General features: G+C 39.3%; 2 protein-coding genes across 2 annotated transcripts in view; one reads left to right on the top strand and one right to left on the bottom strand.

The window, feature by feature from the left end:
- The window catches only part of washc4 (WASH complex subunit 4), a 124659-nt gene that overhangs the window by 78235 nt on the left and 18585 nt on the right, over positions 1-27839 (top strand). The window lies entirely within an intron of this gene.
- Positions 281-23785, bottom strand: slc41a2a (solute carrier family 41 member 2a). The gene is made up of 9 exons (XM_033967645.2): positions 23683-23785; positions 16388-16459; positions 15141-15285; positions 14521-14667; positions 11620-11767; positions 10526-10605; positions 3398-3529; positions 2346-2494; positions 281-458 (listed from the first exon to the last, which is right to left on the bottom strand). Exons 1-9 carry the CDS (start codon positions 23728-23730, stop codon positions 282-284), a joined length of 1098 nt encoding a protein of 365 aa, XP_033823536.2. The 5' UTR covers positions 23731-23785; the 3' UTR covers position 281.

The following is a 27839-nucleotide window of genomic DNA, read 5'->3' as shown; positions in this document are numbered from 1 at the left end:
CCAAAATGACGAGTCTGACAGCAACAGTTACAGAGAGAGAGATGACAATTTTTCAATGTAAAGTGAACTGGAGCCAAAGTCAATGGATCAGGGAGCGTGTCCATGATTACTTCCGATTTGGAGCGCGGCGGCTGGTCGTTAGCCTGCAGTGACCCTTGTGTTCAGACAATAAACAACCAGAAGAAACGCAGCGTGTTCTCTTACACCAGAACACTACAACATTATAAAAGTCCATGTACCAATGCATTCATTAATTTAAAAAAAAACATAGAAAATTGGCGTTAGGTAGAGCCAGGATTCCCACTGCACCACAATATGACAAAGGCGAGAGAGAGCAGCCCAGTGCCGAGCAGATCCCCCAGAGCGGTGAGGTACGGTATGGAATAACTGTCAGGATCCTTCTGCCTTCTCCATAAACAGTGCACCATGTACTCAGCTATGCACAGGAGGAGGACGACCTGATGGAAAACAGTTACAATGACAAGTAATTAATGACATAATTACACAATACTGTAACCCAACCCTAAATTCTTTTGTATGAGACACTTGGTCAGTTGCTGTTCTGGTTTTGGAGACTGTTTCGAGTGGGTTGAGACTGTGGTTGTTTTGTTCTTGTTTTGGTGTTGTAGCCCTTGTGTTCAGAAAATGAAAGCATGATTTTTGTTTTATTTCTTTGCTCTTAAACCTTGTGTTGACTTGTTTCTCAGTAAGAACACTTATTTTATTCATCTTCTGTTGACAAGATGCCGTTATAATACATCTTTTCAGTGATTGCAAGCACTCTTTTCATTCTTTTCTACTTTCTTATAAACAGTTAACGGTATATCTATTTATGACCTTGTACGGACAGTGTGTAAAATTAGTTTAAGTCCTTACATCAACGTCTATAGAGAGTACCTTTCTCAGGGTATAAGTACTGGAAATGCTCCTTTATAATATAACACATGTGCTCTAGTTTTCAGGGGGGCCCTAAGCAGAATGTGTGTCTGGGTCCCCGGGCAGTGGATGTATCTGGGCTCAGCTATTTGTGACTCGCGTTTGACGACATTCTGACCCTGTTGTTTTAATCTAACTTGTAAAACAGCCATTCAAAAGTACATCGGGGGGGTAAACACATAGATATAACAAATGTAGGCGGCAGATATTTTGCTACTATATATAAAAATAAGAGAATACTACAATGAGAAACTAAAGAAAACACTCGATGCCAGGCGCGGGTCTACAGGGGTGCAAAAGTGTGCATTAGGCCCGTCATCGTGACAAGTTTTGAAGCGCGATATATATTGCTGAAGTAAATATATTGTAGACGATAAACTATAATACTGAAACCAAACTATGAAGAGGAATTATCCCACAAAATGTAGAAAATTGTAAAAAAAATGTGAGCTGCAATAAATAAATAGCTGAAACACTTAAGTAATTAGTTTGTGTCTATAATGAGACACAAAATACAAAGAAAAAGTCCCCACGATAAATACTCACCCCAAAAAATATTGTGCAATCTTCTCGTTTACACTTTCATTTCAGGCGCCTAAAACAACGCCACTTAATGAGAGTCACATGAGGCTCGTCGAGGCTAGAGCAGTTATAGCGGTGAATTTGGAGCCAAGAACTCTGACTGCGAGTATCATAGCAACCAAAGAGCCAATCTGGAGCGAGGCTGTTGAAGGTAAAGCCCCGTCTGCACCACCGGCTTGGCAGTCAAACCTGTTGCTAACGCTAACAGGAGTGACCTCAGGGAAAGAAGGCGTTTGATTTGTCTGTTATTAATGTTCATATCTTGATTTACAGACACAATAGTGAAATAAAAACCCCAGGATCATGTAGAGCGGGTAAATACGAACATTTAAGACCAAAATGACGAGTCTGACAGCAGCAGTTACAGAGAGAGGGGCGATATTTTTCAATAGAAAGTGAATTGGAGCCAGAATCGATGGAGCCAGAAGTGGACTCATGATCACTTCCTATTTTGAACGCGGCGGCTAGCAGGTTAGCTATGTCCATTTGTATATACAGTCTATGGGTCTGATAAAACTAAAAGATTTTAAAATGATCCAGTTATGTGTCGGTACTTGCTTAAATCTTACCTAGTTTTGACACAAGTTTTAGTATTGATTAATATCTCATTTTCGATACTTCTGACAACTCTAGAAGACAGACCGTCGACAGAAATTTGTGGGCCCGGGACAAGAAACTACACATGGGCCCCCTGTAAAATAAATTAATAGAAAGAAAGTCCAAATTTGGGCCTGTAAGACCCTGGGGCCCGCGACACCAGACCCCTTTGTCCCCTTTGGCCCTGCTTAGACATTATACAGACTTATTTGAACGTACAAGAAACTCACCTGAATAACTGAGGCAGACAAGAAGAGGAAAGTAAACAGGGGACTGGGTAACGTGTACGCCCCTTTCATCACGTGAATGCTGAACAAAAAAATGAGCTGGCCGGGTACGACGAGAGAAAGCAAAACCTGAGCGGAACGGTGATTTGAACCTGAAAAAGCGAAGGAAAAGTCGTTATGTTTAAGGAGAACAGGACGGCAAGATTAATTACAGTCTAAAATTTGAATGGACATAATTCTCAAAAGGAAAAGGCTGCAGTATTTGAAGTAACAAAATGTACTCCACAAACATTTCTGCATAAAAGCTGTTAACTTTAGATCAGTTTAAACATGTTCTGAAACACAGTGGTGGAAAAAGTACGTAAATCTGTTACTTGAGTAAAAGTAAAGATACTCGAGCAAAAAAATACACATGTAAAAGTAAAGATATTGCATGAAAAAATCTTCTTAAGTAAAAGTATTTAAGTATCTGTTTAAAAATGTACCTAAAGAGTGAAAAGCAAAAGTATTTCGAGCTGATTTTGAGTCTTTATAAAGCATCAAATGTAGTAATTTTGATAAAGATTTGCGCAGGATTTGGTTCAACAGCTGTTTTCATTCATATATTTTTGTTTTCTCAAATTATGAATGTGTTAAAAATCAACCCTCAGACTTTTCAGTAGGTCTGAAACAATAATAAAAATACAGCAACCTGCTCTCAAATGTCGTGAAGTGAAAAAAGTAAAAGTATCCCCTGTAAAACTTGCTTAAGTAAAGTACAAATACCTAAATTTTATAGTTAAATACAATACTTTACTTCTTTTACTTCGTTACCTTCCACCACTGCTGACATGTGATTTGTGAATTCGTTTTCCAGTTCATATTTCAGCCTTTTTTGTCAATTCTGGACATGTCTTAAATGTGAACTTTGAACAGAATCTAATTATTAAAATACAATTCACAAATCCAATCACACTAATACAGAAAACACATAATACAGTCAGAAAAAACATAATTACATATTGTTCCTAAATCGTGCAGAAAACAGTAGTGCAGTGGAACAAATGATTATGTACCTGAGCCAAAAAAAGCCCGACAGGGACTAAAGCAGCCAGTTCTATCGTCCGGCACCTCTCCTGGTGAGTACTTCATGTGCAAACTTGTAGAGATGCGACTGGACTGGATGGAGACCAGGTTTCCTCCGATGCCTGATCAAAAAACACATTTAGATCAGAGATTAAAGCTGTTTCTGTTCAAGAGTCTGGTGAAGGACGTGGATGCTGCTCACAAACACAAAGAAGCAAATGTTATACTGTATACACTTCTAAAAGTAATCACAGGGAGCACATGCAGTAAACCACAGAGTAATACACAGCGGTGGAATGTAATGAAGTAAAAGCAGTAAAGTACTATATTTAAGTACAATTATTAGACATCTGTACTTTGCTTAAGTAGATTTTAGATTTACTTTTTCTTCACTACATTTGAGAGAAGTGTCCGTACTTTCTACTCCACTACATTTCTGAACTGGGCTGAAAAGTATGGTAAAAGTATTTGTTTTTTTTAATGTTTGGCATCTGCAGAAAAGTTTGAGGGTTTATTTTTTATCAACTTCATAATTTGAGCAAACAAAAATATACAAATAAAACCAGCGAGAAAAAACTCAGCATGAATCTGTATCATTTGAAGCTTCATCACAAACCTCAAAATCTGCGAGAAATACTTTTACTTTTTACACTTTGAGTACATTTTTAAACAGGTGCATGTGATACTTTTACTTTTACTTGAGTATTTATTGCTGTATGTTTACCTAAGTAACAAAACTGAGTACTTATTCCACTACTGGTAACAGATAATAGTTAATACTCATTAGGTAAATGGATGACATGTCTCACTTAGTAACACAACAACAGTGAGTACTAGAACCACTAATGCCCCACTGCGGCACCTGGTTTTCCACGCAGACTCCAACCCGAGTACGAAACATGTATAAGTCCCTGTATCTGCATTGTCAGGGCGATATGTGCTCCGCTTTACCGACTCTCAGCTCAGTCCTCGTTATTTTGGCCTGCGTCATCAGAGGTATAATACTCCCTACAGTGGAAGCATGGCCAGACTGGACAGCACTGGACTGTTTTGAGAAGGCTGCCGAGTTACATCTACACATTTATATTCTTTATTTCAGTAATGCGATGTGTTTTTGTGCATCATATAATAATAATAATACATTTTATTTATATAGCGCTTTTCAAGATACTCAAAGACGCTTTACATAGAAGAACAATTAAAAAAAAAAATACAAATATACAAACATTTAAAATCAACACTCATAATAATTAAAGATTAAAAGCAGCTTTAAACAGGTGAGTCTTTAGGTGTTTTCTGAAGGTGGTGAGGTCGATGCAGTCCCGGAGTTGTTGTGGTGGAGTGTTCCAGAGGGTGGGGGCAGCGATGGAGAAGGCTCTGTCTCCAGGTTCGGAGCTTGGTCCTACAGGGGAGGGAGAGGAGGTTTGCGTTTGAGGAGCGGAGGGAGCGAGAGGGGGTGTGGTGATGGAGCAGATCTGTGAGGAGGGGGCCAGGTTATGGAGAGCTTTGAAAGTGATGAGAAGATCTTTGAACTGAATTCGCTGAGAAATGGGGAGCCAGTGGAGGTTTTAGAGGACGTGTGATGTGTTCACACAGACGGGTGCGTGTGAGGAGGCGGGCAGCAGAGTTTTGTATGTATTGCAGTTTATTAAGTACATATATTGCTTGTTTCAGTCGTGTACTATGTTTTGTATGAAGTCGACTCAAAATTGTAAACCTTATATAAGTTTTTTGTAGTGAGAGGCCGCGTGGTTCGGTCAAAACTCCTCCTCACTTTGTCACAGACGGACTGAGGGATCCCACAAATCAAAGAGCTGTCGAGTCTTTATTTTCTCAGCCCCTGGACTAACCACAGGGGCTCAGAGACAAACGCGCCACAGTGTTGAGTAAGTCTGGTTTAGAAACAACATCCAGCTTCAGTAACACGAGCCATAAGTCACACTCCTCTCCTAAATGACGACACAAACCGACTTTAAGTGATTTGTTACGAAGGTGGACCGGTTAAAATAACGTATAACTTATGATGTTGGATTGATAAAACCAGACAAATGCGTCCGTGTTATTCAAACTTTTTCAGTGATAAATGTATTTTGCTGAACGCTACACCCATTACTTGTGTCGTGAATTTTCAGTTTTGATAAATAAACCACGACAAAGGATTTCGTTTTTAGTGACTGAAGTTATTACCTAGTCCGTGACTGGAGAGTTTTACCCCTCAGACTGAGAGAACTGAGAGGTTTTGATTCTTACGGTTTAGTTTTGAACTCGTGGGAATTCTGGTGCTACACATTCTACCGTAGAGACACACTACACTTTCCTTTGAGTGTGTAGGCCCAATAACTATCAATTAAACACCTTTTGGGTTGACCTGTGGCCCAGGAGAGTTTAAAAGTAGAGACAACTCCTACAACAGAATGATGCAACTATAAAGACGACCTGCCTCGAACTCAGAGCAGGTCCTGGACTCACTTCCTCGGTTAAGACGGGGTGGGGGTCCGTCTGAGGCCTCACGCTCCAAGGTCTGCACCTGCTACTCACAGGCTTTATTTTGGGAAGATTTCAGGACCTTGGTGTCGTAACATTGTGTCTGGGACAGAGGAGCATCACAATAACACAGATTTTACTCATTTGAAGTTGAGGTTTGGACGCCTGCTTTAAATAAGTGGGATAAACTCCAGAAACATGATTTTTTGATAGACGGGTGACTGGAGCCCCTGCAGGTTGTGTCGATACAACTCCCAACATGCACAAATTGCTTTCTAACTATTAAAGAGGTTTTTGTGTACTTGTTCCTGCCTCTCCCTGGTTTGACCTTAACTGTTCATAAAATCCATTTAAAACGCAACAACTGGAATGAACAACGCTGTAAGACTCCAGCCTCTTCAGCTCTCGCTTCTTTACATTATTACATTTTATTCTACAACAATATGGAGTTTTTTTTAAATATGTGACAGAAACAAGAACTGTGTCTAGTGAAGGTTAAAGTATCAGACAAATGTGAAGAACGGTATTGTCCTCAGAAGTGAAGAAATATCACTCTGTATCTTTACGTTTACAACATGTTTGTACTTTTTGCTCTTTAGCAGCATTTTGAGATAGATTTTGAGTTATTTTAAACATGACAGTAAACAGTATTCACAATATTATCAATAATTCAGTATGTCCCAATACCCACTGCTGCGCTAAATAAATAAGTTCATATATTTTGGCATTTAATTAGGTTTGCTATTAAGATTCTCTGACATTATTAACGTGGCAACTGATGATATGGTAAATTATGAATCTATTTTTTATTGTATTTTTCATAATAAAAGTTACACTTGTTTGTTTTTTGTAAATTAAATGACACTGGGCTTTGTCTTTTGATTTATTTTGATTTATCACAGCCAAGATTATACGGTGTAATTGTGAAGGAAGCGACTGCAGACCAGACTAGAGTTGAAAGAAGTTTATCTGATCAGATAAATGAAGTTACAGACAGCAGCATGTGTTGTGTTTCAAGGCAGTTTTTCTAGTACTTTTAGCCTGAGAAAGGTACTATCTATAGAAGGTTGGTCGTGTAAGGACTTAACTCATTTTACACAGCTGTTTGCCGTTATCAGTGCACAGTGAGGTAGAACGTGTCACTGAAAAGATGTATTACACGGCGTCTCATCAGCCTAAAGACGAAGAGCTGTGTCATGTGACCGAAGTGGCAGGTGCCAGTGTAGACGTCTTAAAATATCAGGACTTACTAGTGCAACTACCACAATGTCTCGCTTTAAAATACAGTGCAGTCTCACTGGTAACTACTACGGTAATTACCAGTACAAACAGCAGTAAGTACTACAGAAAGTACCAGTAATTACCGGTACAAACTTAGTAAGTACTACAGAAAGTACCAGTAATTACCGGTAGAAACAACAGTAAGTACTACAGAAAGTACCAGTAATTACCGGTAGAAACAACAGTAAGTACTACAGAAAGTACCAGTAATTACCGGTACAAACAACAGTAAGTACTACAGAAAGTACCAGTAATTACCGGTACAAACAACAGTAAGTACTACAGAAAGTACCAGGAATTACCGGTACAAACAACAGTAAGTACTACAGAAAGTACCAGTAATTACCGGTACAAACAACAGTAAGTACTACAGAAAGTACCAGGAATTACCGGTACAAACAACAGTAAGTACTACAGAAAGTACCAGGAATTACCGGTACAAACTTAGTAAGTACTACAGAAAGTACCACTAATTACCGGTAGAAACAACAGTAAGTACTACAGAAAGTACCAGTAATTACCAGTACAAACAACAGTAAGTACTACAGAAAGTACCAGTAATTACCGGTACAAACAGCAGTAAGTACTACAGAAAGTACCAGTACTTACTAGTGCAACTACCATGATGTCTCGCTTTAAAATACAGTCCGGTCTCACTGTTAACTACTTCAATACTTACCGATACTAAACAATATATGTCACATTCTTCCAGAGACGCACACAGTATTTAACACAAGGTTTAAGAGTAAAGTAATAAAACAAAAATCATGCTTTCATACGCCAAAGTTATTTTCACATATTTAGTGCTGCTCTCACACACATATGTTTATTATAATCTGTGTGTGCAAAACCTGGAAATGTCTTTTTGTTTGTCTGTAGACCATATAACAGCAGATGGAAACAGCCTTTTGTTTGAAATTAAGTCTTTCCGGGCCATGTACAGCCACACTGAGTGAAAACTGTAGCTGCATCTAAACAGGAAGTTGTGCGGTTTGTGGTTTTGCTTGGCACTTCACCTCGGAGATTCAAAAGTGCAGACAAGAGTCACTTTGTCCAATGGTATTTGTTGATATTTCCTCATCGCCACGTCAACTATCTACAACAGGACGTCGATGCTGCACAACAAGAGCAGTTCCCCTCAGACTCACGTCCATAACATCAAACTGAGGCTTTTCTCTGTACAGACTATGGGCTTTTGGGTCGGTATGGGGCGGTATGGGGCGGACCCTTACCAATTCCACTGCATAAAACGATCAGTACCACCTCATTTTACGGATCCAAAGGGTACTATCTTCCAAAGAGGTCTGTAACTCTTGGGACCTGGGCTCATAGAGGAGCATTGGAGAACCACAAACAGCTCAGGCCAAGTTGTCTTTCCATGCTCTGGGTACGACTCCAGGTCCCACATAACTAATATTAACTTAATAAAATCTAACTTGTACCTGAATTATACTCTCATAAGACTCCTGCATGGGTACGTCCTCCACACATCACTATTTGAGGTTAAATACACAGGAAGCCACAGTGAAACGTTCAGCTGAAGGGACTGTTTTTCTGTCAGATTTCATTTAACAGGGTTGAATTACAGTCTTCAAAATGAGTTAAGAGGCGGAGAAAACTATGCACTAAATTGTAATTGCAATAGGGCCCATTTCACGCTGTTTCCAGATCTATATTCGAATGTTTCCTCATCACAAACAGACCTGGCGTTGTGTTTTGTTTAACGCACAAACACACTTGCAGATTTAGGCTGAGTTCTTCTCTCAAACTTCAAACAGTCCGTCCTACTTTGTGGTGTCACGTGGTAAAACAGGAAGTGTTCAACTGTGTTTTTAAACAATTCGGAGCGAGGCTGTTGAAGGTAACGCCCCTTCCCGCTCGCACAGCTGGTTTACCATCGCTGTCAGTCAAACCTGCTGCTAACGCTAGAGAGGAAAGAAGGCGTCTGATTTGTCTGTTATTAATGTTCATGTCTCGATTCACAGACACAATAGTGAAATAAAAACCCCAGGATCATGTAGAGCGGGTTAATACGAACATTTAAGACCAAAATTATGAGTCTGACAGCAGCAGTTACAGAGAGAGGGGACAGTTTTTCAATAGAAAGTGAATTGGAGCCAGAGTCGATGGAGCCGGAAGCGCACCCATGATCACTTCCTGTTTGGAACGGGGCGACTAGCAGGTTAGCTACGTCTATTCCCATATACAGTCTATGGTAAAAAGGGATATTCATAAATATTCATGGAGTTAAACTGCCATTAAACTCAAGGAGAAGTTGGAGTGAGTGCAGCGCGTCTGACAGGTCTGAAAACAGAGTGCTGTGGATGAAGGGATGAAGGGACCTCCAAAGGGGACTTCAAGGTGAGCGTAGTGCGCGTGGAGAGGGAGGAGGGTTTAGTTTGGGGCTCATATGAGGGAAAGGACACACAGGTTTCACATCTGCCATCTACAAGTAAAAACAAAATCAACTGAACTTACAGATGGTATCTTTAAAACTGTAGTAATTAGTTCCATAATTCATTTGAGTCATGTCTCTACAGAGGATTTAGAATCATGTTCATACTCTCCATGAACTTGACACGTCTTTGTTTATGCACAATGATGGGAAGAATACTATGAAAACGTATGAAATTACAGAATACTGAATACCTGAGTTAAGGCCAATCAGAGTACTGTGCTCTGAATGTTTGTTTCACTGTTTGTTCTGCATCTCCTGTCACCGGAGAAGGACATTTCTCAGTTTAACATTGTCTCACATCGTCTTCTTTTGGCAAATGCTGATGCTGTCAAACCGGAGTCTATTGGCCTTCATAGTCTCACTACATTTGCTAAATAAACCTCATCTAGAAGCCTGTGGAGGGGGCTTGCACACTCAAAGATCGATCACACTGTCGACTTCACCGGTCCTGATCGTAAATAAACTTGGCGATAGAAGCAGATAGAAGTTGACCCTGAAGAGGAGCCAGACCTGGAGCGTTGAGGTGCACTCATGTTTTCACTTATCTACATCGTCTTGTCTTGTGTTTTTCTTATCTGATCACATTCCTCATCCTTGTGAACATATTTGCTTTCAATAAAGGCAGTGTTTTCCTCCACTTTGATGCTTTGTCTTCACTTCAACACAGAAAAAACACATTCCTAAGTTTACAACCCCTAAGAAAAGGATTACAATGACTGATAAACGTTTGTAAAATCGTGGGCCCTCACAGCAGGACACTAAACCACAGGAGTCACACTGGAACAAGTCTTACAGATGAAACCAGAACTTTACCGTTACGGCCCCCGCACATATACACAGCCGTAAGTACATATAGATATATACTATAAACAAAACAATAAAAATAACAACTCACCATTGATTACTGGAACGTACACGATTATTCCTGCCAAATTGGGATCCGCAACAGTTTTGTCCAGAATAAGACCCCCAATACTGAGAGAAAAACAACCAAAATATGGCTTTTTAATTCCAAAAGTTTCAGAATATGCCATCAAAAGATTTCAAAACATGAAGTCTAAATCACATGTTTGCAGGGCGGGGTTTAAATTAAAGGTCCTATATTATGCAGAATAGACTTTTGTGAGCTTTAAGTCGTGTTGTAATGTTGTTTCCTGCTCAAAAACAGACCTGGAGTTGTGTTTTGTTTCATTCACACATGTTTGAGTAACACTTTATTAATAGTCTGTAACATCTCCAAACCTCAAAACGCTCTGTTCCACCTCGCGACGTCAGGAAATGGTAGTTTTTTAAGTTAACAGCTCATTTTTACCTCAAATTCAGTAGAAATTAGAAAAATCGCAGGTCAGAGTTGATTTCCTTGAATGCTTTTAAATCTAAACTGAGAGGTCTCGAGGCCGACTCCACAACATGCACTTGTTTTTCATAATCCGTTTGTCTTTTCCTGTTATCTTGTCTCTTTTTAATTATGTAACTGTATTTTTTATTTGCTGTTACCGCTTGGCCAGGACTCCCTTGAAAAAGAGGTTTTTAATCTCAATGGGACTTTCCTGGTTCAATAAAGTTTAAATAAATAAATAAAAACTAAGAAATACACTATACTACACTTTGGACGAGACACACACACGCTCCAGTTACTTACACCGGGGGGCGCTGTAGGTCCCTGCCGTCCAAGTGAGTCAGATTCAAAAACAGTTTAGTTTTAAAGCCAAATAAAATCCAACCATTGTGAACCTGCCGTATTTACCGTGTGTCGTCTTCCCATGTTTGTCTCAGCGTTTTGAGCTGTGCAAGAAATTAATTCCACCTTTCTAACTATTTTATTTGGGGATCTAACCTATTTAATGTCATTTGTGGTTGGATTTGGTCAGTTCATGGTAAAATATGTAAGTCACACGAGACAAAACGGTGTAAAACGGTGGATTTGGTCAGGTCATGGTAAAATATATAAGTCACACGAGACAAAACGGTGTAAAACGGTGGGTCCACCTGCTGATGACCATCGCGGTGATGATGGGTTCCCAGCCTGTGCGCAGCAGAAGAAGAGTGTCCGGATGCTTGGAGGAGATGATGATCCAAACGGGAATGAGGCAGACGATTAGGAAGTCCACGAGGAAAAGCACAAGCGGAGATCGATCTGAAAGCACAAAAGTAAAGCAAACTGAGGTTGTTCTAACACTAATGCGATTTAAAATATATAAAGTTGTGTGTGCCAATCAGGTCGTCCAGAAAAGGAGAAAAAAGCAGAAAAGTTTTGATTGCTTTGCTTTTGTTTCGTGTTTATATTATTCTAATATACAGATTTTGGTATATTTACAAAAAAAAAGACCTGGAAATCACAACCCACCTCAACATTTCTCTAATTTCCTCCAGACAAATACAAAATATGTCAATCTCAATCGTTTCAATTATAATTAACTGCCTCTTTGCCTATTTTAATGTGTAAACAATAAAATATGTTGCCATTGAAGATGTCGTACCATAAGTTTGGACACGCCTTCTCATTACATGTTTTTTTTCTTTATTTTTGCAACTTTCTACATTTTAGATACAAACAGAAGACATCACATATATGAAGTAAGATATGGAATTATGCAGTAAAGAAAAAAAGTTAAATAACAACTATATATTTTTCGACAAAGCGACTTGGCGGCACGGTGGCCTGTGACACAAGAAGGTTCCTGGTTTGATGCCTGGGCCTTTCTGTGTGGAGTTTGCATGTTCTCCCTGTGTCTAGATGTGTTTCCGCTGCGCACTTCAGTTTCCCACATCAACCCAAAACATGCACCATAGTAAAATCCTCCAGCTCAGGTCGTTCTCACCAAGACAAGCAACATTATCACGGAGATGGGCCCCTGGGCGTGGGACTGCGCATTCGCCTGCTCCTGACGAGGTCAAATTTGTTGTGGGTCAAATGCAGAGGACAAATTTCCCTACAGCAACAGTAAAATGTACATTAATCTTCGCCTTAACTTTACTTTGAGGATTTGAATATCATTTTCTTTAAATTAGCATTAGTAGTTTTTTCATTGCTACGTACACTCACCTGAAGGATTATTAGGAACACCAGACTAACACGGTGTTTGACCTTTCACCTTCAGAACTGCCTTAATTCTATGTGGCATTGATTCAACAAGGTGCTGATTCATTCTTTACAAATGTTGGCCCATATTGAGAGGAGCATCTTGCAGTTGATGGAGATTTGTGGGATGGACATCCAGGGCACGAAGCTCCCGTTCCACCACATCCCAAAGATGCTCTATCGGGTTGAGATCTGGTGACTGTGGGGCCATTGTAGTACAGTGAACTCATTGTCATGTTCAAGAAACCCATTTGAAATGATTGGATCTTTATGACATGGTGCATTATCCTGCTGGAAGTAGAGGAGGAGGATGGGAACATGGTGGTCATGAAGGGATGGACATGGTCAGAAACAATGTTCAGGAAGCCCGTGGCATTTAAACGATGCCCAATTGAAGAAGAAGCCAAGAAACATCCCCCACACCATTACACCACCACCACCAGCCTGCACAGTGGTAACAAGGCATGATGGATCCATGTTCTCATTCTGTTAACGCCAAATTCTGACTCTACCATTTGAATGTCTCAACAGAAATCGAGACTCATCAGACCAGGCAACATTTTTCCAGTCTTCAACTGTCCAATTTTGGTGAGCTCATGCAAATTGTAGCCTCTTTTTCCTATTTGTAGTGGAGATGAGTGGTACCCGTGGGGTCTTCTGCTGTTGTAGCCCATCCACCTCAAGGTTGTGCGTGTTGTGGCTTCACAAATGCTTTGCTGCATTCCTCGGTTGTAACGAGTGGTTATTTCAGTCAACGTTGCTCTTCTATCAGCTTGAATCACTCGGTTCATTCTCCTCTGACCTCTAGCATCAACAAGGCATTTTCGCCCACAGGACTGCCGCATACTGGATGTTTTTTCCTTTTCACACCATTCTTTGTAAACCCTAGAAATGGTTGTGTGTGAAAATCCCAGTAACTGAGCAGATTGTGAAATACTCAGACCGTCTGGCACCAACAACCATGCCACGCTCAAAATCGCTTAAATCACCTTTCTTTCCCATTCTGACATTCAGTTTGGAGTTCAGGAGATTGTCTTGACCAGGACCACACCCCTAAATGCATTGAAGCAACTGCCATGTGATTGGTTGATTAGATAATTGCATTAAGGAGAAATTGAACAGGTGTTCCTAATAATCCTTTAGGTGAGTGTAATTCCATATATCTTACTCTACATATATTTGATGTTTTCTGTATGTACTGTAAATTTCAGATTATAAGATGATACTTTTGTCCCACGCTTTGAACCCTGCGCCCTATACAACAGTGCAGCTAATTTATAAATTTTTTCTGGCTAACGTCCACCGGGGGGGCGCTCTCTAGCAGTAAACACAAAAGTGTGACAGACGTGGGGACAGATTCTGCGCTGAAGAATACACTAGTTTTCATTTTGAACTGTCATTTTGCGCATCATGAACACAGCCTCATCAGGGAAAACACACGAAGAAGCAAAGAATCTGTCCATGAAAGAAGAAAGAAGGAAATAGAGCCACTGCACGTAAGTTTGACATCAAAGAAGGAAATAGAGCCACTGCACGTTGGAGGTGGCAGTGGGAAGAACTTAGTCAATGTTTTATTTTCTAAACATGCAGGTATGTTCATCCCGTGTTGGTGCCGATTTTCTGTGTTCCGTCTTTCTGTGTAAATATCTCACGTTACAACATATTTGCAACATGCGGCTTATATTCAGGTGCGCTCAATAGTCCAAAATCTACAGTATATAAAATGTAGAAAGTTGTAAAAATGAAGTAAAAACAAACACTGAATGAGAGGGTGCGTCCAAACTTTTCACAGGTAGAGTACGTTTTACCCATAAATGTGTAGAACCACTGGCTGAAACAGGCCAGCAGAGCCAGAGTGATGAGGTCTCCAAAGCTGGCGGCCATTGGTGTTGCAATATTATCAGGGTTAAGTCCCAACCGCTTTGAGCCAATGATCACTCCAACCATAATCAAACCTGTAACAGTAAAGATCATACCGTTTCAACTCTTTACATAGTTTTATAGTTATTGAGTTCACTGTTTATGTGTTACTGTCAAGAAAACTCGCGCTGTTTTACCAGAAAAGACTCAAAACAGGTATTAGACTTTCTCTTACTCTGATCAGAGGGGATCAGAGGGAAGGAGTACAGAGAAGAGACTACGCAGACTGCTTCAACGAGATCTCCTCTGCCTTCTTTACCGTCTCCTTTTCAGAGCAGGCAATTTCCTTATTTATCAGTAGAACAACATCCCAGTCCCCTCCCCCACAGTCACATGGCCTTTTAGGTTGCACAGCGGTTAACCCTTCAACTTTTCAACTTAGTTCAGTTACTTTATGACTTCATTATACAGACTTGTAGTTTTCCGTCACACTCTGTTAGTCCCGTAACACAATATAAACATACAATTCATTCATGCTAAAAATATAAACATCATTTCATTCAGTTACCTTGCAGCAAAGACGCTATAAACGCAGTGGAGACACTAGTGGAAGATAAAATAACTACGTGGTTCAAGGGCATGTTTCCCTCTGCCATCCAGCCAAGCAAAGCGGCCATCAGCGACGCGAGCAGCCCCAGAATTGTGGCCTGCAGCTGTGAGACGGGACAAGACGTTTATACCTTAAAAAAGCTCCAATATTACACAAAATGGACTCTTGTGAGGATTAGGCCAAGTTATAATGCTGTTATTTAATCAAAAACAGACCTGGAGCTGTGTTTTGTTTCATTCACACATGTTTGAGTGACTCTGGATTATTAGCCTGTCTATATCCCCAAAGCTCAAAACGCTCCGTTCCACCTTGTGATGTCATGAAGTGGTAGTTTTCAAGTTAACAGCTCCGTTTACCTTTAGTTCAGTAGAGATAAGTGGCAATTCCAGGGTTGAAAGGATCCAAATGATTCTAGTGAAGGTGTGTGGAGTTTAAAAGCACAGCGGAGCACTTCCTGTATTACCACATGATGACATCACAAGGTGGAATAGGGTGTTTTCAGTTTGAGAGAAGAACTCTAAATATGCAGGGTTTGTGTGTCAAACATGTGTGAATGAAACAAAAAAAACAAGCAACTCCAGGCCTGTTAGTGACGAGGAAACAACATTAGAACAGATGAGAAAATTGCATAATACGAGCCCTTTAACCTTAACAACTGATATTATTTAAGAGAATATATTACGCTAATTTTGTATTTCTGTTCTAATGTTCTTTCCTCGTCACAAACAGACCTGGAGTTGTGTTTTTTTGTTTCATTCACACATGTTTAATACACAAACACACCTGTATATTTAGGCTGAGTTCTTCTCTCAGACAGAAAACACTGTGTTCCACCTTGTGATGTCATCATGTGGCGATACAGGAAGTGCTCCGCTGTGTTTTTAAACTCCACACACCTTCATTTCTAGAATCATTTGGATCATTTCAGTCCTGGAATTGCCACTTATCTCTACTGAACTAAAGATAAAAGGAGGTGTTAACTTGAAAACTACCACTTCATGACATCACAAGGTGGAACAGAGCGTTTTGAGCTTTGGAGATGTTACAGACTAATAACAAATTAAACAAAACACTACTCCAGGTCTGTTTTTGATGATGTAACAGCATTATAACATGACTAACAGCTCACAGGACGTACATTTTACAAATAATGGAGCTTTAAAAACTGAATTAATAACACACAAAAACAATGTCACAGTTTGTACCTGTTTAAGTGCAAGATTCCCCGTGATCAGCATCAACTTTTCACCTGGAAGTTCGATCTTTCCTGCGTTTACCTGAGAAAACCAAACAAAACATATTGTAAGGCATTTTTTAACAATGTAATACTACCCCAGATGCCTGTAGCCCTATTCACCAAAGACTGTGTGACCCCCACCCTGAGAGGGTCATAAAGCAATCTACAGCACTGGGGCCAAGAAGATAACACCTATGATCAGGGCCACTTCTTATCTGTGGCCCCGTTCACCAAGGACTGAGTGCCCCCCACCCTGAGAGGGTCATAAAACAATGAGATCTTTTGACTTAAAAACACACATTGTTGGATTTTGCCAAAAGGTTTTTAATGTGTAACCACATGTTGACGAGAAGAAGACTCGCCTCACACACACTCACACACACACACTGGGAGACCTATAAAAGCTGGAAACACAAACATCTCAGGACTCTCTTCCTATCCTTTCCTGAGAGTCCGGTGCTCCATTGTTAACTTTACCTGTGATGAACTCATTAAACTCTTCTGACTTATACTTCAGTCTCTTAGTCCTCTTTGACGCTTGCACCAGAAATGAACATTTCTTACAATATAATTCTGCTGTATTAATATCAACCTTTTAGACACAGTAGCCACAGTTTGGTAAGTTTATATTGAAGGGTATGTCATATTGATTGAATAAAGCTTCTTAGGGGCATCACATACACATACATATCTTTTGATACTGAAATCATACAGGTTTTGATTATTGTCATGTAATCACCATTTTTATACTGAATTCATAAATCCTTTGAATGTTGTATCCTTTTGAAGATCGTCTAACAAGCACGATTTTTATACTAAAGTTTAAGCACAATGTTCTAACACTGAAACTATGTTAAAGGCAACATTGTAAAACGTGAATTATGGGAGACAGTTGGTGCTTTGCTTTGTTGGTGCTTTGTTGAAACTCCTTTACCGAGCGAAGCCAACATTGTAGGATGTGAATCATGTCGTCTGACAAGCTCTATGTTTTTACTAAAGTTTGAGCACCATGTTCAAACACTGAAACTATGTTAAAGGCAACATTGTGTGATATGAATTATGGGAAACTGTGGGGGTTGTGTAGACACTCCTTTACAGAGACAAGGTGGTCGGATGAGACTCAAGGCCAAAAAAACAGACTGGTGCAGCCCGGAGAGATGAACGAGGCCGGAAGGAGGAACCGGGGTGTCAACCTGCTCAACATAATATTTGCATATTCATGTTGCATGTTACATTTTTCTGTTTCGGGGCCAGGGAAAGGCAGACAGAGCCTGCTGCACATACGAGGGATAGATCATTTGACCCGGGGTACTGTATCAGATTGTAACTGTCAGGGGAATAAACTTTTGAGATTTGAACTGATCGAATCCAGTTGTCATTTTGATAGAACACGCCTAACAATATTTATATCGAGCTGGAACAATAGACTTTGGGGATCAGTATTTATCACATGGACCTTTCCTTTGCAAAACTGGGAAGATTTTTGTTATTTTTGTTGTAATACGATCAGATTTGAGCTGTAGAGAGTTGAAAAAGTCACTTCTATGGAGAATTATTGCTTCTTTTGGATATTTATTTGGTGCAGCTCATGTCTTTTAATGACACTGTGTGGGTGCTCTCTCTCGAAAAAAGCAGAGTGTAAAAATAAGGTTCCACAGGTTTATTGAAGTGTTGAGTATGAACAAAAATTACTTTGGCTTACAGATCGGGTGTCTCAGTCGTTCGGCCCAATTGAGAGGACCCAGACCAGTTCAGTGAATCTAAAGATGCCCAGCAAAAGCCCCAGATTCGGGTGTGGCTGTCCCTTTTGTTGGATCTACTCGAATTGAGGCTCCACCCCTTCCTCGGACCGTCCACCCACCTGACGCAGTTTGGTGCAACTCAAACTCCGGACCTGACTCTGACCATAGACGGGAGTGAGACGGGATCTGAGCTCAATCTGGCATCTGGTTCCTCTCACAAAGGTCATCTTGACATTCGCCTACAAAACATTTCACAACATCCTTTGCACAGAGTCCATTTCTGGGAAGCAGGATGAAGTTAGCTTCCAGGAATTTCCAAAACACCCACGTCATGAGGAAAGCAGAGAGTCTCCATTCGACTGTCAGCGCCTTTCAGAGCAGAACAGGATGGTCTCTGCCTGAGCAATCACGCACAATGTTACAGTTATTATGGGACAGTCCTGTAGTTAGGTTTAGAGCGCGCCTTTGCTCGGATCGACAGTAGAAGTGTGGACTTTATGCGTGCTGACCACTTGTCCGTCTCCTCCGCTCCACTGCTGCAGGATCCACCGCGCTCCAGGCTCCTCAAAGCTGCTTAAAGACCCAAGTTTTTAAAGCTGGTGTGAGTAAACTGCGTGTGCGCCATGGCTTTACCAGACAGTGGCATTTCTGGAGAGGAAGTGCCCTTTCCAGAGATTATAGAACTGAATGTGTACATCTCCACCCTCACTAGTGTGCCAGACTCTCTGCTCTGGGATCCTGTTCAACTGTTTATTTAAAAATGCGTTTATTGGGATTATCTTGCTGTATTTTAATTGTATCAGTGGCACAAAGTCGTCTCAGTGTCTCTAAAGCAACATAACGTGCTTCAAAATATGACAGATTTACACTGACACTTTATTTAGATCCGATCAGTGATGGAGTGTAACAAAGTAAAAGGAGTAAAATACTTAAGTACATATAAACGTTAGGTATCTGTACTTTACTTTTACTTCAGTACATTTGAGAGTAGTACCTGTACTTTCTGCTCCACTACATTTTTGAGCTGGACTGAAAAGTAAAAGTTTTATTTTTTATTATTATTATTATTGTGTGAGACCTGCTGAAAAGTCTGAGGGTTTATTTTAACACGTTCATAATTTTAGCAAACAAAAATATAAACATAAAAAACAGTTAGGAAAATAAAAATCTGCTTAATTGTTTCTGTTGAACAAAATGCAGGACAAATCTTTATCAAAATCACTTTATAAACGACTAATGTATCTCCTGTGGTTTTGTGAAGTGATAATCTAATAATGTGGTTCCTCTTATTTATCTGTTTTATGAATGTACAGCGATTTTATGTTAAAAATTACAGTATAAATCAAACTTCTCTCTCAACCAAATGTAGCTTTTCATGACTGCGCAGCTCGTGTAATTGATTATTAATGTGCCACCAATGTTTTTCTCCTGTGGGAAATAATGACAATGTCCCCCGTGGTTTTTTTTTGTTTGTTTTTTTAAACATATGTATAAGTGCATTATGTGTATGTTCATGTGTGAATGCATGTATTCCTATGTATATGTATGTGTATATATATATTTTTTTCTTTTTCTTCTTTTTTTCTCCCTTCTTTTTTGTTTCTATATTTGTATTGTATTTTTTGTTTCTATATTTGTATTGTATTTTTTGTTTCTATATTTGTATTGTATTTTTTTGTTTCTATATTTGTATTGTATTTTTTGTTTCTATATTTGTATTGTATTTTTTGTTTCTATATTTGTATTATTACGTGACCCATATGGTGTGACCCTTATCTAAACAGGAGTAAAGTCAGGAAGTGGGTTCTGGACATTTGAAGAGTGATGACTGTTGAACATCTGAGGGGGTGTATGTTATTCTTAAAGGAGATGTATGCCATGTGTGAAGGAAATGTATGTTATCTGTTAAAGTGTATCGAAATAAAAGGCAAAGGAGAAGAGGAGGGTGGAGAGGCACTCAGGCAGAGGGTCTTTGTCTGCGCTGGTTCATGCACAAAGTAATTCAAAGTGCTGTACAGAATCAGAATCAGAAAACATTAAAATCACAAAACAACACAAAACACACAATACACACAATACAATACCTCCCCTCTGATCACAGCCAAAATAAGACATACTTGTATTGTATTATTGAAACTATGAAAATAAACAGTTAAAAAAACAAAAACAAAACATTACTATATTTGTAACCTCACCAGAATCCAAAAACTGTGCGAAATATTTGTACTTTTTACTCTTTAAATACATTTTTAAACAGGTACGTTAATACTTTTACATAAGTAGGATTTATTCATGTGATACTTTTACGTGAATATTTTTTTCCTCTGGTATCTGTACTTTTACTTAAGTAACTTGAGTAAGAGTAGTTCTTCCACAACTGGTGTCAACTGAATAAATAGAACTCAAGAATGAATGAATGAATGTTTGTGTGTCGTCTCTTGGCTCATCTGGGAACGCCTCAGGGTCCCATCGGAGCAGCTGGAGGAAGTGTCCGGGGGTGGGGGAAGTCTGGGAACCTCTGTTTAGACTGCTGCCCCCGTGACCCGCCCCGGATAAGAGGAAGAACATGGATGGATGGATGGAAGAAGAATGAAATGCGATTCAGGCTTTAAACATCTTAATGCTTTCAATCAGTGTTGGGGATTTTGAATGTAGTTTTTGAATTTATTTTAATCTTTCTAGGACATTATTCCTTCAGAGAACTTTTATCACACCAGACTGCAGTATTGTTTGGGCAGAATTGTGTTTTTTCCTTTTTCTATCCCAGGTTCATATCACACTCCTCTGCCTCTGCTCATCTCTTCAGTTCTGTCAGTCTGCCTCCCTCTGGCGGTGAGACTGGGGCAGTGCAGGTTAAGGCCACTGCAGACTGGGATTAGTTGTTTTATTTTGTGCCCTCATCCAGACTCACACTGAGATCTGACAGTTTAAACAGTTAAATTATGAGCATGACTGGTTTTCTTCATTTAAAGGTGATCGTCCTATAAATGGAAAGAGTTCAAAATGGGCAGCTTCAGTTGTATTTTAAATGTGTCATATAAATAAATCTGGCTCTACTCCTTTTGTGGCTCTGGGATGGGACAATATCAAGAATCAAGACACAACACACTTCACTTTGTCTCTGGTTGTTGGAGCCTTGTGTCTTGTGTGTCACCACTAGAGGGTGCTTGGCGTCTTTGTTGTATTTATCCTTTTTTACGCATAGATTAACTTTTATTCTTTCAAGTAACATTAACACATTATTTTTATTAAGATTATTGCGTCCCTTGGATTTGTCTATTTAGACGCCAGAGACAAGATGAGTGTGTCACTTACTGTTCTCCAGATCTGCATCCCTCAAATAGGATTTAGTCACAATACAGTGTTAAAGAACAATAACTGGTGTTTATGAAAGTGGAGAACTAACTGACCAAATTCACTGAAGAAGCAAGTTTTAAAAGTACATCTCTGATAAACCAGGACTAAACCAGGACTAAACCAGGACTGAACCAGGACTGAACCAGCACTAAACCAGGACTAAACCAGGACTAAACCAGGACTAAACCAGGACTGAATCAGGACTGAACCAGGACTAAACCAGGACTAAACCAGGACTAAACCAGGACTAAACCAGGACTGAACCAGGACTAAACCAGGACTAAATCAGGACTAAACCAGGACTGAACCAGGACTGAACCAGGACTGAACCAGCACTAAACCAGGACTAAACCAGGACTGAACCAGGACTAAACCAGGACTGAACCAGGACTGAACCAGGACTGAACCAGGACTGAACCAGGACTGAACCAGGACTAAACCAGGACTGAACCAGGACTAAACCAGGACTGAACCAGGACTAAACCAGGACTGAACCAGGACTAAACCAGGACTAAACCAGGACTAAACCAGGACTGAACCAGGACTGAACCAGGACTGAACCAGGACTAAATCAGGACTAAACCAGGACTGAACCAGGACTAAACCAGGACTGAACCAGGACTGAACCAGGACTGAACCAGCACTAAACCAGGACTAAACCAGGACTGAACCAGGACTAAACCAGGACTGAACCAGGACTGAACCAGGACTAAACCAGGACTAAACCAGGACTGAACCAGGACTGAACCAGGACTAAACAGGACTAAACCAGGACTGAACCAGAACTAAACCAGGACTAAACCAGGACTGAACCAGGACTAAACCAGGACTAAACCAGGACTGAACCAGGACTAAACCAGGACTAAACCAGGACTAAACCAGGACTGAACCAGGACTGAACCAGGACTGAACCAGGACTAAACCAGGACTAAACCAGGACTGAACCAGGACTGAACCAGGACTAAACCAGGACTAAACCAGAACTGAATCAGTGTTTCAGTTTTGTTCAGTTTAAACCTGTCTCTCTCTCTCTCTCTCTTCCTGAAGATGTGAGACAGACCTCGACTTTGACGATGTTTAAATCCAGACTCAAACGGTTCAGTTTATCTGTGCATGTGACTGAAAGGATTTTATTCTGCACTTTTCTCTTTTAATGTTCATTTTTTTTTGCTGATTATTCATGTTCTGATTTGTTGTATTGTGACTTTAACGTCTTTCTGATTCTGTAAAGCTCTTTGAATTACTTTGTGTATGAACTGTGCTGTACAAATAAACCTGCCTCACCTAAAAGAATGAAAAGACAAGACTCTTCCATTAAATATTATTACTTTACGTGCCTTAAATGATGATGCAAACACTTTTAAAAGAGGTTACAATGCAGAGTTTTGTCCCTGTAGACCTGGTCTGAGCGAGACAATGGACAGATCTCACCCCAGGTTTACACTCACAATAATAATAATATAATAAAATAATATTCAATAGTCTAGAGGTTATGTGAAATGCAAATGAACGTATCTGTTTGTACAAGATTAGTTGTGTGTTTGTGTGGCCTTTACACAACAGTGAGACAGTTCACACGTATGAGGCAGGAGCAGCAGGTTATTATTCTTAGAAGACGGCCTTAGTTTTCCTTTGAGCTGATGTTTATGATTTGAATTCATCTAGAGAGAGAAGATTACCTCTCACGACCTGCTCTGTGTCGATGTTTGACCTGAGTCGTTACATATTTACTCTCTGTCCATATATTTCAGCTCGTTTTGATTCTGTTTATCTGGATTAACACAGGGAGAGCCCAACAAGAGCAACTTTTTCATATAAGCTTCCCGTTAAAATATAGAACGATGCAGGCAAAAACAAACAAAAGTAATAACAAAATATTAAAAACAGGAGCTGGTATGAGTATAAATGTTTATCACCAGATTATTTAAGTGCATTAGTGGCACCAAAGTCTCCAGTGATGGTTTAAAAACACAAACGACTGAGTGAAAGAGCGAATCTAAAGGTTTAAAGTCTTTAGAGTCTGAAGTCTGCATGTATTAAATCTCCACAACCCAGCACAGAAACAAAAGCTACTTGAACAACACTGAATCCAACGCGATATATAAGACACGTTTCTGTAATAAAACACTTTGATTTTGAACCATTTAAACTTTGAAATACTCACAGCAGTAGAAAGTCTAGAGGCCAGAGTCATTTCGAGGTTCCCTTTCATGCCCAACACTGCAGGCACCAGGATGAGGAGCTCCGGGACGTCCAGAAACACATCCCACGTCTGCAGCATAAAGAAGAAACGCCGTCATGACAGAGAATCAGCTCCAGACTCTGAAAGTGTCAGTAGATTTGAATAATTTGACCAGAAACTACATTTTAGATGATCAAACGTGTCCACAACAGTTTAGTTAATTTGTTTCTGTTCCGTTTCACTGTAAAAGTCTGCACATAATTGATTTTTATATTAGTTTTGACTGTAGGAAACATCTTTTAGTGGACATGGGGACATTTTATTGTATTTTCCTGCTGATATTAATGATGAACTGTTCGTTTTATAATGTAATTGTATTGAAATGTGTGTTTTAATGTGTGTTCGCCTGTGCATGGAAAGCAGCAGCAGCTAAATCTGGTACAAATCATCTTTTCTTTTGTGAGAGTAATGAATTTGTACACGGTCACTGACAAATAAAGAATAAATAAAGAATGACCCCAAATGGACAAGATGGAACTATGTATGTGTTTATAGTCCATAGTAATGATCTGATGTTTTGTGTTTAGTTCAGATTCAGCACTTTTAGTTCTTGTATCTGTTTATGTGTTAATGTAAATGCTTTTGTCTGTGACTTTTGGTTGCTATGCCGACGAGGATGAGAAGGTTCTATTGGTCAGTTACTGGTCAGTTTTGGAGACAGGCTCGAGTTGTTTCGCTGTTGTTCTGGCACGAGGTTACGGCCGACAGCAGCCATTGTGTTCAGAAGAAGAAATATGGCAGGTTTTCCACCACCAGAACGATACAATACTTCTGAACTTTTATTGTTCTATTATGTTTTTTTGTAGCCGTCTTTTTTGCGACTTTCAAACCTAAAGCCAATAGATGGAAATGAGCATCTTTGCACTGGAAATGTGACTGTTCATTAATATGCACTGTCCCTGTGCAATAAAATAAAAAAAATAAAAAAATAAATACATATAGTTCATTCTCTTATAACTCTACATGTTAAAATGCAATGGTGATGTAATGAAGTACAAGTAGTAAAGTATTTCACTTAAGTAGAATATACAGTTGGGCCTATCGAGTATCTGAACTTTAAGGTTTACAGTGGATACTTTTAATTTTTACTTCAGTACTTCACTACATTTGAGAGCAGTGTCTGTACTTTCTACTTCACTACATTTTTGAACAGGACTGAAAAGTAAAAGTATTTTTTATGATTGTTTGAGACCTGCTGAAAAGTCTGAGGGTTTATTTTTAACACTTTCATAATTATATGCAAATAAAAACAGAAATTCCGCACAAGGAGAAGGTCCTGAGGAAGACTCAGGACACACTGGGGGGACTATGTCTCTCTCTGGCCTGGGAACGCCTTGGGGTCCCACCGGAGGAGCTGGAGGACGTGTCTGGGGTGAGGGAAGTCGGGGAGTCCCTGCTTAGACTTAGACCCGGCCCCGGATAAGAGGAAGAACATGGATGGATGGATGGAATTCCATACAAATCTTTATCAAAATCACTACATTTAAAGCTTTACTTTTACTCTTTAAGTACATTTTTAAACAGGTACTTTATTACTTTTACTTTTTACTCTTTATGTACATTTTTAAACAGCTACAGGTCCATTTTTTTCATGTGATACTTTTACTTTTGAGTGTTTTTCGTCTAGTATCTGTACTTTTACTTAAGATGTCTGTATAATCCCTCAATCGTCCAGGTCTGATCCATAGCAACTTCGACTTTTGCTACTTTTACTTAAGTAACAAAGCCAAGTACTTCTTTCACCGCTGTTAAAATGTAATAACAGCCTTTATACTCTCTTACCTGAACCACTTCTAGGAGCATCCCAGCTGAAACTGTCCCGAGACCGGCCAGTATGAACGGCACGAGTATCTGCAGGAGCATGGAGCAAATTGATTCCCCATGTGCGTTAGACTGATCCGGGCCTATTTCTGTATGAGAACTTCTTCTTCTTCTCGAGCCTCCGTAGTTTTCATTTGACAGCAGAGAGTCCGTTTCACTATAATCCCACAAAAAGTGATTGTTTGAAGGTTTTGATTCCCCGTTTTCCACTTGTGAGCCATACTGAACAGACGTCGAAATCCTCGGAATAGAGAGTAACTTCTCCTCCTCTTGTGACGGTCGGAGTGCCATAGCTTCAGATTAAAGCCTGGAATGTTGTCCTGGATGCTGCAGTGTAAAAACAGCTCCTGCCGCACCACTACCTCTGAAAGAAAAAACAAAAACATATGGTTAAAGTAATAGAAAGTGTTCAAATCGACTGTACAACTCTCTAATTACATTTAAATGACCCTGTTTCTGATCTGTTCTAATGTCGTTTCCTCGTCACAAACAGACCTGGAGTTGTGTTTTTTGTTTCATTCGCACACGTTTCACGCACAAACACAAACAAACCTGCATATTGTGATGTCATCATGTGGTGATACAGGAAGTGCTCCGATGTGTTTTTAAACTCCACACACCTTCATTTATAGAATCATTCGGATGATTTAAGATCTGGAACTGCCAATCTCAACTGAACTAAAGGTAAAAGGAGGTGTTAACCTGAAAACTACCACTTCATGGCATCACAAGGTGGAACAGAGCCTTTTGAGCTTTAGAGATGTAGACAAACGTCTGTTTTGAGGAGGTAAAAACATTATAACATGGTTTAACGTTCACAAGAGTCAGTTTTGTGTAACATAGGACCTTTAGTCTCCAAAGTCAAAACATTTAATAAAAAGTAGTGGTGGAATGTAATAAAGTAAAACTATTAAAGTACTATACTTAAGTACACATTTTAGGTATCTGTACTTTACTTAAGTACATTTTACATTGTGTACGTTTTACTTTTACTTCGCTAGATCTGAGAACAGTATCTGTACTTTCTACTACATTTTAACTGGCCTGAAAAGTAAAAGTATTTGTATTATTGTGTGAGACCTGCTGAAAAGGCTGAGGGTTTATTTTTAACATGGTCATAATTTGAGGAAATGAAAATATAAAAATAAAAACAAGTAGAAAAAATGGCTCAGCTGTTTCTGTTAAACAAAATTCAGCACAAACTTGAAGCTTTATAAGACTCAAAATATGTGCAAAATACTTGTGAAACGTTTACTTTTACTAGAGTATTTGTTTCCCTGGTATGTGTACTTTTACTAAAGTAGATTTACTTTTACTTGAGTATCTTTTTCCCTGGTATGTGTAATTTACTAAAACAGATGTACTTGAGTACTCTTTTTCCCTGGTATGTGTACTTTTACTAAAGTAGATGTACTTGAGTATCTTTTTCCCTGGTATGTGTACATTTACTAAAGTAGATGTACTTGAGTACTCTTTTTCCCTGGTATGTGTACTTTTACTAAAGCAGATGTACTTGAGTACTCTTTTTCCCTGGTATGTGTACTTTTACTAAAGTAGATGTACTTGTATAAAGTCGTGTAAAGGGGCTGCACAGAGTCATCTGATGCACAGCTGCATTATCATTCTTCATGCTCGTGTCTCATCAGCCACACTGAGGCGCCGTTGTCTGAATGAGACAATGACTCTTAATTTGAAATTCCTGAGAAATGAGCAGGTTAGAAAAAGCACAGTGGACAGTAGATTATCTTTTTTTTTTTTACTAAAGCGTATTCTATTAATTTAAAATAAACTATATGTTACTTACTGGAACTAGAACGTCATATTATCTTCTGGGCATCTGGACATTTTTTTCACAAATCATAAATTAATATCAATATTCATCAGTGCATCCAGTTAAAATTTGCTTCTAGACTTTCACTCACTGAAATAATTCATCATAAAGAGTTTTTAAATAGGCTGCTAAAATATTAACATTTTAAACTGTGGCTTTTGGTTGGCAATAATAAAACAGTGAAAAGAGCTGGTAACTCTGGATTCACTTCTTAGTTCATGTAAAATAGTAGATTATTTTAGTTTGTGTATAATAGTAGATTATTTTGAGTTATGCCCATGTTCAAACACAATTTTCTGTATTTTGCCTAAACAAACAAACAAACAAACAAACATATCCCACAAAAAACTGGCTCAAACTGGTCTAAAATAGGGCCACCTGGGACGTTTCTTGTGTAAAACTGGGACAAATAAGTGTTTCTGGATAA

This window comes from Periophthalmus magnuspinnatus, chromosome 6 (genome assembly GCF_009829125.3).
Source record: "Periophthalmus magnuspinnatus isolate fPerMag1 chromosome 6, fPerMag1.2.pri, whole genome shotgun sequence".
Taxonomy (NCBI): domain Eukaryota; kingdom Metazoa; phylum Chordata; class Actinopteri; order Gobiiformes; family Gobiidae; genus Periophthalmus; species Periophthalmus magnuspinnatus.
This window is presented reverse-complemented; position numbering and strand designations above follow the sequence as displayed.

Bases quoted from the DNA above. Each gene is read 5' to 3' on its own strand.
- slc41a2a (XM_033967645.2), bottom strand. From the start codon at position 23,730: ATGAAAGGGAACCTCGAAATGACTCTGGCCTCTAGACTTTCTACTGCT. The intron at 11,768-14,520 runs GTAAAACGTACT...TTGTGCTTTCAG, and splicing joins GTGGTTCTACACATTTATGG to ATCGATCTCCGCTTGTGCTT. The intron at 3,530-10,525 runs GTGAGTTGTTAT...TTTTTTGATCAG, and splicing joins GTACGTTCCAGTAATCAATG to GCATCGGAGGAAACCTGGTC.